We start from the raw sequence: 12,956 nt of genomic DNA, 5'->3' as shown, positions 1-12,956 counted from the left end.
CTATTGAGGTTTCAGTGAGAGCTGAAAGGCAACCATTAGCTTTTCATTAGAAATGCTAACAACCCTGCCAAAAAAATGCAACCATTTGAACTATCAGCATGAAGCAGGAAGCACATCAAAGGAAAGGAAAGATGTTCCCAGCCTTTGATTCCCCCCTCCCAATTCTCTTTCCCCAGCTGATGACAACACTATTCCTGCTGAAATAAGTCCCAGAGCAACTCTCCTCCCCCACTTTACCACCCGTTTTCTCTGCCTTGGGTGTTTTAATTTTCAACCAGAAAGATGGGCTGTAAGTGCCCCCAAGAAATAAGAGACAGGCAAAGAAGCGTGCAACAAGACCTCATTTCACTTTCTAAGGAAACAGAGAGAGATGCTTATGGGAGGAGGTGTTCCCTGAGAACCGTAATTTGGATGAGAAGAGTTGATAAAAAAAAATCCTCAAGAAGCATAAAAGAGCCCACATAAGTCCTTTGGGCCTCCAGTTGTGAATATCTGCTTGGCTGCTATCCCAGGGACTCTTGCTCCTCTTCCTTTGACTAAGAAGGCACCAAATTGAGGTCACAGAAGATTCCACATCAAGGAGTGACCTAGTTTGCAAATTGAGGCCATGGAGAAAAGCTGTTAAGAGCGTAATAAATATACAGGTTGCTACTGACACGTCTCTGTCTCTGTAGCTTCACTCTGCAGCGCTTATTAGTGTCTGCACAGTGCTGAGAAACCAGATCTGGTGGTTCTGCTAAGATCAAATTGTTACGTGTGTGTGTGTGTGTGTGTGTGTGTGTGCAGTACAGCATGTGGTATAGGGGATGCTCCAAGGGGGTTCCGATTTGGCATTGCACAGTGATATAAGCTGCAGCACCAGGCTGAGCTACTGTTATTGTGCAAGCTGGAGGTACCTGGTATCCTGGCCTGATTCTGCCTGATGCCAACAAAAGCTTTTTTTAGTATTAGTGTTACGCGCTAAGAAGTCCACGTAAAGTAGCTCATTTCGTCTTGGGGGGCAGTCAGAGAACTGTGTTGCGCTGGAGGTGGGGCTGGAGATTAAGTATCAGGAAGAAGGCTGTTAATTAAGATTTCAGATCACCGCATGATTTGGGGAACTGGAAACTCAACGTAAGGTAGGAGAGGACTCCATATTGGAGCAGGGGTCTCTTGTTTTCCACTGTCCCAAAGGATGGGACCTGAACCAATGGATTCAAATGATAAGAAAGGAGATTGCAGATAAACATTTGTTGTTGTTGTTGTTTAGTTGTTTAGTTGGGTCCGACTCTTCATGATCCCATGGACCAGAGCACGCCAGACACTCCTGTCTTCCTCCCACAGTTTGGTCAAACTCATGTTGGGAGCTTCGAGAACACTGTCCAACCATCTCATCCTCTCTTGTCCCCTTCTCCTTGTGCCCTCAATCTTTCCCGGCATCAGGGTCTTTTCCAGGGAGTCTTCTCTTCTAATGAGGTGGCCAAAATATTGGAGCCTCAGCTTCAGGATCTGTCCTTCCAGTGAGCACTCAGGGCCGATTTCCTGATAGGTTTGATCTTCTTGCAGTCCATGGGACTCTCAAGAGTCTCCTCCAGCATTAAACATTAGGAAGAACTTTTGAGGTAAAAGCTATTTGACAGTGGAACAGATTCCCTCAGAAGTTGATTGACTCTCCTTCATTGGAGGCTTTTCAACAGAGTATGGATGGCCACCAGTCACAAATTCTTTAGTTGTGATTCCAGCGTTTCAGGGGGTTGGGCTGGAGGATCCTTCGGATCCCTTCCAACGCTACAATTATATGGTTCTATAATTCCTTCAGACACCCCCCCCCCAACTTGGAGCTTTTCAGTTGTTTTCAATCTTGGGCAGCATTTTTCCCCTCAACTTGCTGGTAGCAGTGTCTATCCCAGTGGTTTGTGGTTCCCATTTGTACTTAGAATTTTCATCTTGATGATGTAGCTTTATTCTAAAGGGGATGGGGATAGGATGGAACCCATCAGATCCTGAGAGATGAACTGGCATGGAGGTGGGAATAAGAGGTGAGCCTGGAGACAATATGTGGGATCTTTCACCCATCCAACCCTTCTCCATGATTTCAAGCTACAAGTCTACTATACTGCCTTTTTTGGTCATAAATGAAATATGCTTCAATCGGCTAGCCTTTGCTTCCCCACCCCCCACAAGGCTCCAGACTACAACTCCTGTCAACCAAGGGGTTGTAGTACAGAAGATCTGGAGGCTGAGATGGAGAAATGCACAATTTTGCTTCATCCACTTCTCTCTGAATCATTTTAGCTCCAAGGTTTGGCTTCCTGCTGTATGTTTGCTTTATGGTTGGTAACCTGGCAAGGTCATCTCTCCCTGGTTTATTTATTTAATTGTTGCATTTCTATCCCTCCCCCCTCCCCAAGGAGCTCAACGTGATGGATACATGGTCCTCCCCCTCCTCATTCATTTCCCACAACAACCCTATGAGGTAGGTTAGGATGAGAGGTTTTGGACCTTGATCTCCTGGGTCCAACACCTTAACCACTACATTCCATTGGCTCTCAATAAAGGCCACGAAGCAGGTTGTGAGAAAAGGACCTCCAGCCGAACCATAAACAGAGCTCTTTCTAAACCTCCCCCTCAAAAAAGAGATATGAATGGCAGTGTTGAGAGAGGGGTGTGCCCCTTTTGAGTCTAGCCTGCTAGCCATTGCACAAACAGCAATTAACTTTAAATGTAATTAAAGTTTAGCTGCAATACATGGTACTTATCTCCTGCATGTCGGCTAATCCTCAATAGATGTAACTCTAATGATGATTTACGGTTTTGCTAACGCGTCCCTTAATCTAAATTAAATGTGTAGTGATACTAAAGACCTCTCCTCTCTCTCACCCGCACCCAGATTGCACACTTGTGGGCTAAGTGGTCGGGAGGAGGAGAGATGAATCCCTCAGAACAGGATCGGGGCCATGTGCTTCTGCTTCCCTTTCTCTGGCGAGGAGGTCGCATTAATGAGGGCTGGTTGATGCTTTGGACATTTTGAATCAAAGGATGCTTACTGGCGCATTACAAGAGGACACTGCAGACAAGGATGCCCAGGACATTTTGCTGCTGGAAGCAAAAGAGAAAACACTGCCCTTGTTTCTGCAACCACCACTATGTGCCCTCTGCTGCCATGCATCCCCTGCCACCTGGTGCTGCATGGATGTTCAGTGGAGGAAGTGGCAGTGGCTGTCAAGCACAGGAGGCAGTGAGTGGTGCTCTCCTTGGAGGCTGGATCTTCTGTGCCTCCCAGCTGATTGCCCTGGGGCCACTGCCTCAACTTGCCTCATGGGTGGGCCAGCCCTGACTGCAAATACAGCACTACAAACTGAGCTTTCAGAGCAGCTCCATCATTGTAGTTTCCAGCTGAGTCAAATCATAACATAATGTCAATAAGTTGCATCAATAAGAACATAAGCAGTTAGCCTTGTTGGATCAGGCCAAAGGCCCATCTGTTAGAAGATTCAGGACACATCAAATAAAGTCCTCAAAGGAAAACAGGGCCCAGGCTGGTGATAACAGAGTAATGGTGGAATGGATGACCTTGAAAGATGGTGGGATCTCCTTCACTGGAGGTTTTTAAGCAGAGGTTGGATGGCCATGTGTCAGGGATTTTTTAGCAGTGGTTCCTGTATTGCAGAGGGTTGGACTAGTTCCTTGAGACCCCTTACGATTCTGCAAACCTATGGTTCTATGATTCTTCATGCAGCACGTAGTTAAACCATGGCACTTGCTCTCACGGGAGGCAGTGATGGCTTTAAAAGGGTAAAGCTATTGGTGGCTACTAGCAAAGATGCCTATGCTTTTTTTCCATGTTCAGAGGAAGTCATGCATCTGAATGTGAGTTGCAGGAAACCATTGTAGAGGAGAAGGCTACAATTCAAAGTCTTGGTGCTGACCTTTAAAGCCCTAAACGGCCTTGGCCCAGAATACCTGAAGGAGCATCTTCGCTCCTATCGTTCACTGAGGTCCAGAGCCGAGGGCCTTCTGGTGGTTCCCTCACTGTGGGAAGTGAGGTTACAGGGAACCAGGCAGAGGGCCTTCTCGGTGGTGGCGCCTGCCCTGTGGAACGCCCTCCCATCAGATGTCAAGGAAATAAACAACTATCTGACTTTTAAAAGACATCTGAAGGCAGTCCTGTTTAGGGAAGGTTTTAATATTTGATGTTTTGTTTTTAATCTGTTGGGTGCCACCCCAGGTGGCTGGTGAAACCCAGCTGGATGGGCAGGGTAATAATAATAATAATAATAATAATAATAATAATAATAATAATAATTCTCAGATCCTGTTTTCAGGCTTCTCATTGGTGCATCTGACTGGCCACTGTGAGAACAGGATGCTGGACTAGATGGCCATTAGCCTGATCCAGCAGGCTCTTCTTACTTTATTATCTAGTTCAGCCTCCTGTTCTCACAGCAACGGACCTGATGCCTCAAATGGAAAATCCCCTGTCTTTCTTAATTCTGCATCACTGCAAGGTGGCAGCATTTGTTATCCCCCCCTGCCCCCGCTTCCCTATTTATAAAATGTTCACATTGCTTCCCCTTCTCTCTCTCCTTTCCCCACCAAACCCACAGTGCAAATGAGCAGGGATGTCATATTTTAAATGTTGCCCTCCTTCCTTCTTTGAACCCCTAGAACCACCAAGATGCATTTTATGCCTCAACCCCTTCAGTGAGTATATCTTCTGTTACAGATAGGTAGCCGTGTTGGTCTGCCATAGTCAAAACAAAAAAAATTCCTTCCAGGTATCTGAAGAAGTGTGCATGCACACGAAAGCTCATACCAAGAACTAACTTAGTTGGTCTTTAAGGTGCTACTGGAAGGACTTTTTTTTGTTATATCTTCTGTGTTTCCTATCCATCATAATGCTGCACACATTCCAATCCCCAAGTGGAAAGAGATTCCAGAAATGCCTGCCCTTTCCCCAGGGTTTGGTTCCCTTGGAATGAAAGTCAGAGGAGGCTGTGATTATTATATATATATATATATATATATATTTGCTTTCGTAGATTTTCACGGGTACAGGAATGCAGGTTTTGGTGTCCTCGGGTGTCTTCCCGTGTAAAAGTTGGGGTGTCTAGGCGACGTTTCGACGAGGTCTCACTCGTCATCTTCAGGCTGGTGCTTTCGGCTTCTTGTTACTGGAACAGAGCGGGATCTCAATGTTTGAGTTCCTATAAATACTGTAGAGGGGGTGTGGTGTCTAGCCTCCAATGTTCTGGGCAGAGAGGAAGTTCCCAGGCTAGTGTGCCTTTTCTTCTTTTGTTCCTTAATTACTTGTGTTAATTGCCAATGGATACCAGCAAAACAGGATTACGAAGCTAATCCAAAAGGAAACACCCCCCAAAAACCAAGACACAGAAGAAAACAATGGCATGGCCCTCCTTCCTTATATCAAGGGCACTACAGATAAAATTAGCAAAATCCTCCATAAACACAATATCAAAACAGCCTTTTGCACCAACCAAAAAATAGCCAATATCCTCAGAAACCCCAAGGATAAAATCCAGTTGGAAAACCAAGGGATCTATGAAATACCCTGCAAAGTCTGCCCAGCCACGTACATTGGACAAACAAACAGACGAATAAATGCACGTATCGCAGAACACAAGAATGCCGTCAAAAAAGAAGAAAAAACTTCCTCTCTTTTCCAACACATGAAAGAAACAGGACACGAAATTAATTTTGCAGATTCCAAATTGCTCTTTAACACGGAACATCACCACAAGAGAATAATCATGGAAGCCATCGAGATAGAGAAACACCCTCACAACATGAACAAGCGTGACGACACATCCCGCTTGCCAGACATCTGGAAATTAGCCCTCCCCACAAAAACTGACACCAGATCCAGAGGCACACAGAACGCCAACACCAATCAACCACACCAGACCCAAACCCAGACCCTCTCCACAGATGAATTACTGACACCATCCAGTAGCCAATCCATGGTGGCACCTCCGGATGCTGCACCCCCCTGCAATCCCTACACAGATCTGGCTGACACAAGCCACAAAACCACAGCTCGCCCCTATACACGAAGCCAAGCCAAAGCACAACTAAGTGCAATACAGCCATCTTCTCAGGAAAACTCTTCACAAAGTTCAAGAGGTCAAGACACAAAGACTTTAGCAACTAATCCACACCTAATGACCCACCTAAGTGGTACTCAGGATATCACTCAAGAAATCACTCAAGGTATCTCTCAAGTAATTAAGGAACAAAAGAAGAAAAGGCACACTAGCCTGGGAACTTCCTCTCTGCCCAGAACATTGGAGGCTAGACACCACACCCCCTCTACAGTATTTATAGGAACTCAAACATTGAGATCCCGCTCTGTTCCAGTAACAAGAAGCCGAAAGCACCAGCCTGAAGATGACGAGTGAGACCTCGTCGAAACGTCGCCTAGACACCCCAACTTTTACACGGGAAGACACCCGAGGACACCAAAACCTGCATATATATATATATATATATATATATATGGTTTTACTTACCATATATATTTATTTACTTACTATATATATATATATATATATATATATATATATATATATATGGTTTTACTTTATTTTATATAAATATAAATATATCTATATCTATATCTATCTATCTATCTATCTATATATATATGGTTTTACTTACTCATGCATACAACTGTGGCGTCCAGCCAGGTGAGATAGGAAAAGGCTCACTCATGTGTCTCTATAGCAACCACTTTGGACATGTACGTGGCAGGACTTAACTAGCCGGCCATCTTATTACCACAACAAAGGTACTGGTTGAGTTGGTTCAGCAGGTTTCTCATACCAGATACTAAGCTTCACATATGCAGGATCACATATTTGGAAGGGATCCACAAGTATTTTCCAGGCTGACACCTCAACTCTAACCAAAGCAATCATTAAACCAGAGGCACCAAGATGTTAAAGAGCTGTGGAAATGAAGCCTTTTGGGGAATGGTTGAGGGAGTTGAGTATGTTTAGGCTGGGGAAGAGAAGACTGAGAGGTGAGGTGATGACCATCTCCAAATATCTGGAAGATGGAACAAGTTTGCTTTCTGCTGCTGCTGAGGGTAGGTCCCGAACCAATGGATTCAAATTGCAAGAAAAGAGATTCCAGAAAAGAGATTAGAAAGAACTTTTTGATGGTAAGAGCAGTTTGACAGTAGAATAGACTGCCTTGGATGGTGATGGACTCTCCTTCATTGGAGGTTTATGAACAGAGGATTGTTGGCCACCTGCCAAGGATTCCTGCATTGCAGGGCGTTGGGCTAGATGACCCTTTGAGGTCCCTCCCAATCCTACAATTCGATGATTCTATGATCTGTTTGGGAATCTGTCTTCCAATATGTTGCTAGACCCCATCTTGTTCTTGGGGTGCTCTAGATCTGTTTGAAGAATTTACCAGGGTATGGGGTTTGGAGCTTACCTTAGCTTTCCAAGGTGGCTGAAGGTGGTATGTGGGGGTTACCCTCCATCCCGCAGTCACCATTTCTCCAGCACTCTGCAGCTTCCCCGACTGCCCACACTTCCTGATCTGAAAAAATAAATAAATAGCCCAGCCGGAGGAATGACCTCATGATGTCTTCCCCTAGGCTGAGCATGGGAAACCAGGGAGGGTGCAAATTGCAGAGCGCTGATGAGATGGTTTGTGGAACAAATGGAAGGACCTTCACAAAACACCCCTCGACCACCTCAAAAATAAGGTAAGTAACAAAAAACCCAGACCTCATTCATGAGAATGTCATTGAAATCTTCCACCTGCTTTGATAATTATAGAATGCAATTCTATTCATTAAAATTAGGCAGGAACCTTCAGCGTACTTTTTTCAGCACCTACTCAAAACATTTTTTAGGCAAGCCCACCCAGATACGTAGAATGTTGACATGTTCTTTCAATCTATTTTAGTTAATTTTAATTAGTATTTTGGAATGTTTTAAATTTGACAGTTTTTATTGATAATTTCATTGCTTTATTCTGTTTGCAAACAGCTTTGAGGTTTTGTTTTTCATTGCAATCAAGTGCTGTACAGTGGTGCCTCGCTAGGCGAAATTAATCCGTTCCGCGATTCTCTTCGTCTAGCGGTTTTTTCGTCTTGCGAAGCAAGCCCATTGACAGCTTAGCGGATTAGTGCTAGAGCTGTCAAGCGGCTTCCAGCGATCAGCTGTTAAGCGGCTTATCAGCGGAACAGCTGATAAGCGGCTTAGCGGCTTAGGAAAAGGGCAAAAAAACAAAAAAAAAACCGCTGGGGGACGCAAGATTTTTTCGTCTTGTGAAGCAACCCCATAGGGAAATTCGTTTTGCGAAGCGCCTCCAAAACAGAAAAACCCTTTCGTCTAGCGGGTTTTTCGTCTTGCGAGGCGTTCGTCTTGCGGGGCACCACTGTATTTTTTTAAAAAAGTTCTTTTCTCATTAATTGATGACCAATAGTCAAAAATGCAGGAGATGATTCAATGCGGCACTAAAATTAGATAGCTTGTATAGTATCACTTGTTGGTAGCCTGAGATGAAAAGGAACTTTCCCAGGTGACCAGATAACAAGAAATGATATATTCCTTGATTGCCTAACCCCAACATCAGCCAGCCCAGCCCCCTCACCTTGCCTCTGATACCATCAGATATCCACACAAGCCAATAAAGTCTGAACTAGATATTAGGGCATAAAATCCAGTGGGTGGAGGTTCTAATCACAATGTTGGTTTCTTGATTTTGTCTAGGAAATTGACTAGGCAAGCTGGCTTGTAAGTCTGTAGGGTTGAATGCATGCATGCCCCAATTGAACATTATTCCTCATGAACACTTGGATGTCTAGCTGTGTTGGAGGTGGGGTACTAGCACAGGGTTGGTGGGGAGGGAAAGTGTGGTCTCACATCCCACGGCTTGTAGGAGAGCGATTGAGGAACATGTAGTCTCATCTGGTCTAGGGAAGCTCTTTTGTGTGCTGGAAGAGAATTGGTTTTGGGATTGTCTTTGTATGTAGTTGTTATTCAGTTTTTGTTTTTTGATAGGCCATAACTGGTTAACTTAAGTGAGTGTGGGCTGGTGACATTGCTCCCCAATACCTTCCAAGAGTGTCTCCACCCCCATCATTCAACCTGGACACTGAGGTCCAGCACCGAGGGCCTTCTGGTGGTTCCCTCACTGTGAGAAGCGAAGTTACAGGGAACCAGGCAGAGGGCCTTCTCAGTAGTGGTGCCCCACCCTGTGGAACGCCCTCCCATCAGATGTCAAAGAGGACAACAACTATCTGACGTTTAGAAGACATCTGAAGGCAGCCCTGTTTAGGGAAGTTTTTAATGACTGATGTTTCAATGTATTTTTAATCTTTTGTTGGAAGCTACCCAGAGTGGCTGAGGAAACCCAGGAAGATGGGCGGGGTATAAATAATAAATTATTATAATATTATTATTATGCCAAGCTGTGCCCTGAGATCTGCTGGGGTGACCCTGCTTGGAGTTCCACTGATGGGTATCACTGTGATGTTCTGGTGTTTATGTAAACAATATTGTGTGTGTATATCTTCCTATATACATAAAAATGCAAGGCTGTCATCACACAGCCCCCACTGGAGGATTAGTAGTGCCACATCACGGTCCTAGATTTGCATGTGAAAATGGGGTTAGGAAGGTGAAAAGGAAGCTTAGTAGTTGCCTGGGGTGGCAAGTGGATGCTCTATGCGTTAAAGTAGGAGAAATGTGGGGGGAAGTTGGTGAACATAGCGAGTTGAAGAACAGCGCCTAGTGCAATTAAAGCAGATGTTTGGGCAAGTATGGTATAATATGTGATTTAAAGTATGTGTTAGGTTGCAAGGGGGAGAAAGAGCATGCATGGAATATTGGAAGTGAATGGTGATTGAATGAGAGTTTGAAAGGGAGTTTGAATGCTGGTGGGAGACAGTTCAGGGAGTCAGTTGAGTTTGGGAGTGAGTGGTAGGTGGAGTGGGAGATAGAGCTGGAGATGGAGAGAGAGTTTGGATGGCAACAGGGTTGTTTTCAATAGAATTGGGTCTGCATTTTTATTAGCCACATGAGACAAAGTAACAGATAGGATAACTCAAAAGTTAAATCATATGCTTCTGTCCAGTATGTGATCATAGAGACCTATATTTATTATTTCTGCCCTAATAGATCATTGCCTTACACCACTTGCCTCTTGAATGGCTACATTAGATGTGGGAAATATTCAGGTACAGTGGTACCTCGGGTTAAGAACTTAATTTGTTCTGGAGGTCTGTTCTTAACCTGAAACTGTTCTTAACCTGAAGCACCACTTTAGCTAATGGGGCCTCCTGCTGCCGCCGCACCACCAGAGCACATTTCTGTTCACATCCTGAAGCAAAGTTCTTAACCCGAGGTACTATTTCTGGGTTAGCAGAGTCTGTAACCTGAAGCGTCTGTAACCTGAAGTGTATGTAACCTGAGGTAGCACTGTACCCATTTCTGGGAGCCACAGGAAGGGAGAGAGAAGTGCTCTTGTGCTCAGCTCTTACCTGAGGGTTTCCCAGAAGAGGCATCTTGTTGGCCACTGTGAAAACATGAAGCTGAAGTAGATGGGATAGTGGCCTGATCCAGGAGGCGCTCATGTTTTCAATGAGGGACTTTAAATAAGTTCTTATGTTTTAAATGGGGGTCTTCTTGGTGGCAGTGCACCAATTGTGGAACTCTCTCCCACAGTGACAGTTTTTCATCGTCAGTCAAAGATGTGTTTGTTTGTCCAGGCTTTCGAGATCTGTGTGAAGAGTCCCAAACAGTTCAATATTTCCATCTGCTGCTATAGGTTTTTTGTTTTTTTTTTGCATGCTGTGAGTCTCCCTGGGCTCCTATGGCAGGAAGGGGTGATACAGAACCAACACAACCATAATTTGAAAAGTATTTTTTCAAGCTTCTGTACATATTGTTACCTACCTTAAGCAGGCTAGAAAAAATATTATTTTCATTGGGTGTGATCTAATGTCAAGTCATGCTCAGATTTAAACCCCATGGAATCAATTAATTTATATAGCTTTGGTTCCAACGGATCTGATTTCAGCATGTCTTGGTTAGACTCTCTCTCATGTTCTGTTTTTATTTAAAGAGGAAATAAAATTACATTTTACATTGGATGATTGTATATTTGATCTGCGGAGGGTCCTTATGCACATGGCTACTGTTTTATTCGAGATTTTGTTGATTTTCTCTAAATTTGGTCAATTTAATTAAAGGCGAAAATGAGCTGTAAGGAAGGTGATAGCCACTGAAAATTAATGCATGGCTAATACTAAAAAATAAAATAAAAATAAAAAACTGTAGATTATTGTGGGATGCTGCTAATTTTAATATTTTCTTTTTGTCCTTAACAGGATTCCATTGGTGAACCTGTAAAAAAAAAAAAGGAATGGGTTACCTATACCTACCATTTGTGTTTACTGATGGAAGACTCAAAGAACAGCCAAATATATTTTTATATAATAAAAAAGGGATTTGCCCCTACGAGTGATTGAATTTTCGAGGAGTGCATTATTTTTCATGGGAGAAGATGGTCGCGGGTGGGATCTGGGGTGGGGAGAGAATAAACTTGCAAGCAAAGATGGAAGAAAGAAGATGGAAGCCAGCCAAACAGAGCCATGGCTTCAGTCTGGGACATGTGTGGACTGTGACTCTATTTTTGAACCTGTGCCAATAATACCATAATGTGCCATGATTCACCTGGGGGAAACGTCTTCAGAAGGTGACGCAGAGCGGAATACATGTCAAAAAGAAAAAATATATATAGTGAAAGCAAGGGTGGGGAATATCTCTTCTAATAAAGTCAGTATTTCTGGTTACTATACATATAATATATATATATATATATAAACACAAACACTTTTTGTACTGTAGCAAATTTTTGGAAAAAAAATCTTAAATGTTCTGGGTTGTTGTTTTTTTCTAAAAAAAAAAATTAATACCATCAAAGAAATGGGTGTTGTGGGTTATAAATATGATTCCGTTTGACACGCTTAGTATATATGAACTTAAATAAATGGATGTTTTCTACTTCAGAAATTTAGTTTTCACAAACATACATGCTGACACCTGCATTTCAAAGCCCATTTCTACAAGAGAACTAATTTAACAACAACAACAACAATCCCGGGGTTGGGAAAAGGCAACTGAGCGTTCTCTGAATAATCCATGTTGATTACAGCTCTTAGAATTTAACAAAAGAATTTAACAAAAGTGGATCCCGTGTGAACACAGAGAGTTTCAGTGTGCAGAAGGAACCAATTCAGGCTATGACATTTCTCCTTGCCTATGGGTTTCAGGATGCAACGCTAAAACTTTTTAACAGGGAGTAAGTCACATTGATTTTACTGAGATGTACTTCTGAGTAGACATGGTTAAGGTTGTCAGACTGTGTTCCCTGGGGTTCCTTTAAATCTTATTGAGGATCCCTTGATGAGAAGGTCAGCAATGGTGGTGCCACATTCTTGAAAGACAGAAATCTTCCCCTGCAATGCACATCTACAGGAGAGCGTGGGGGCCATGTTTCAGAAACAGCCCCTCAAGTTCACTCAAGGCAGTGACAATGGCCAATAGATCTGATGTGTGAAGTTCTGGTGGTCATCTTTGCATTTGCTTCAGAACCTTCTGTCAACACACAAGAGATCCATGGCAGACGAGCCAGTGTGGGAAAAGATGCTTGAAAACTACATGACTATCTGCACATTCAGAACTTCATGGAGAAAGGCTAGTGTATGCCAGGTGACCAAAAGCAAAGGAAAATAAGCCAATGTGTTGTATGGGGGAGGGGGGGCTTTGAAAGGTGTTTGGGAACATCAACTGGACCAGAACATGATGGGTGCTTACCTCACCAGTTTGCTGGTTTTTGTTTCTGAGGACAATTCAAAGTCCTTGTGTTGACTTCCAAAGCCTCTAGTTGTTTTTGGTGGGCTGGGATAGGTGAAGGTCTTCTCCTTCCAC

The 12,956-nt window shown here is 43.6% G+C and overlaps 1 protein-coding gene across 5 annotated transcripts in view; it reads left to right on the top strand.

Annotated features, from left to right (window-relative positions):
- Window positions 1–11,848, top strand: part of AJAP1 (adherens junctions associated protein 1) — a 124,788-nt gene extending 112,940 nt beyond the window's left edge. For 2 of the 5 annotated variants that reach the window (XM_083752750.1, XM_083752751.1), the window contains exons 5-6: window positions 7,610–7,720; window positions 11,354–11,848. In XM_083752750.1, the coding sequence (XP_083608876.1) occupies window positions 7,610–7,720; window positions 11,354–11,375 (133 nt within the window). In that variant the 3' untranslated portion in view covers window positions 11,376–11,848. Of the gene's footprint in view, window positions 1–7,609; window positions 7,721–11,353 lie in introns of those variants that run through there. The other 3 variants (XR_014567430.1, XM_083752752.1, XR_014567431.1) reach the window with 2 other exon arrangements.
- Window positions 11,849–12,956: the final 1,108 nt, after the last annotated feature.

Source organism: Podarcis gaigeae (assembly GCF_964106915.1).
Source record: "Podarcis gaigeae genome assembly, chromosome: 8".
In the NCBI taxonomy this organism is placed as follows: Eukaryota; Metazoa; Chordata; class Lepidosauria; order Squamata; family Lacertidae; genus Podarcis; species Podarcis gaigeae.
The sequence above is the reverse complement of the archived record's forward strand: the minus strand, read 5'-3'. Positions and strand labels throughout refer to the sequence as shown.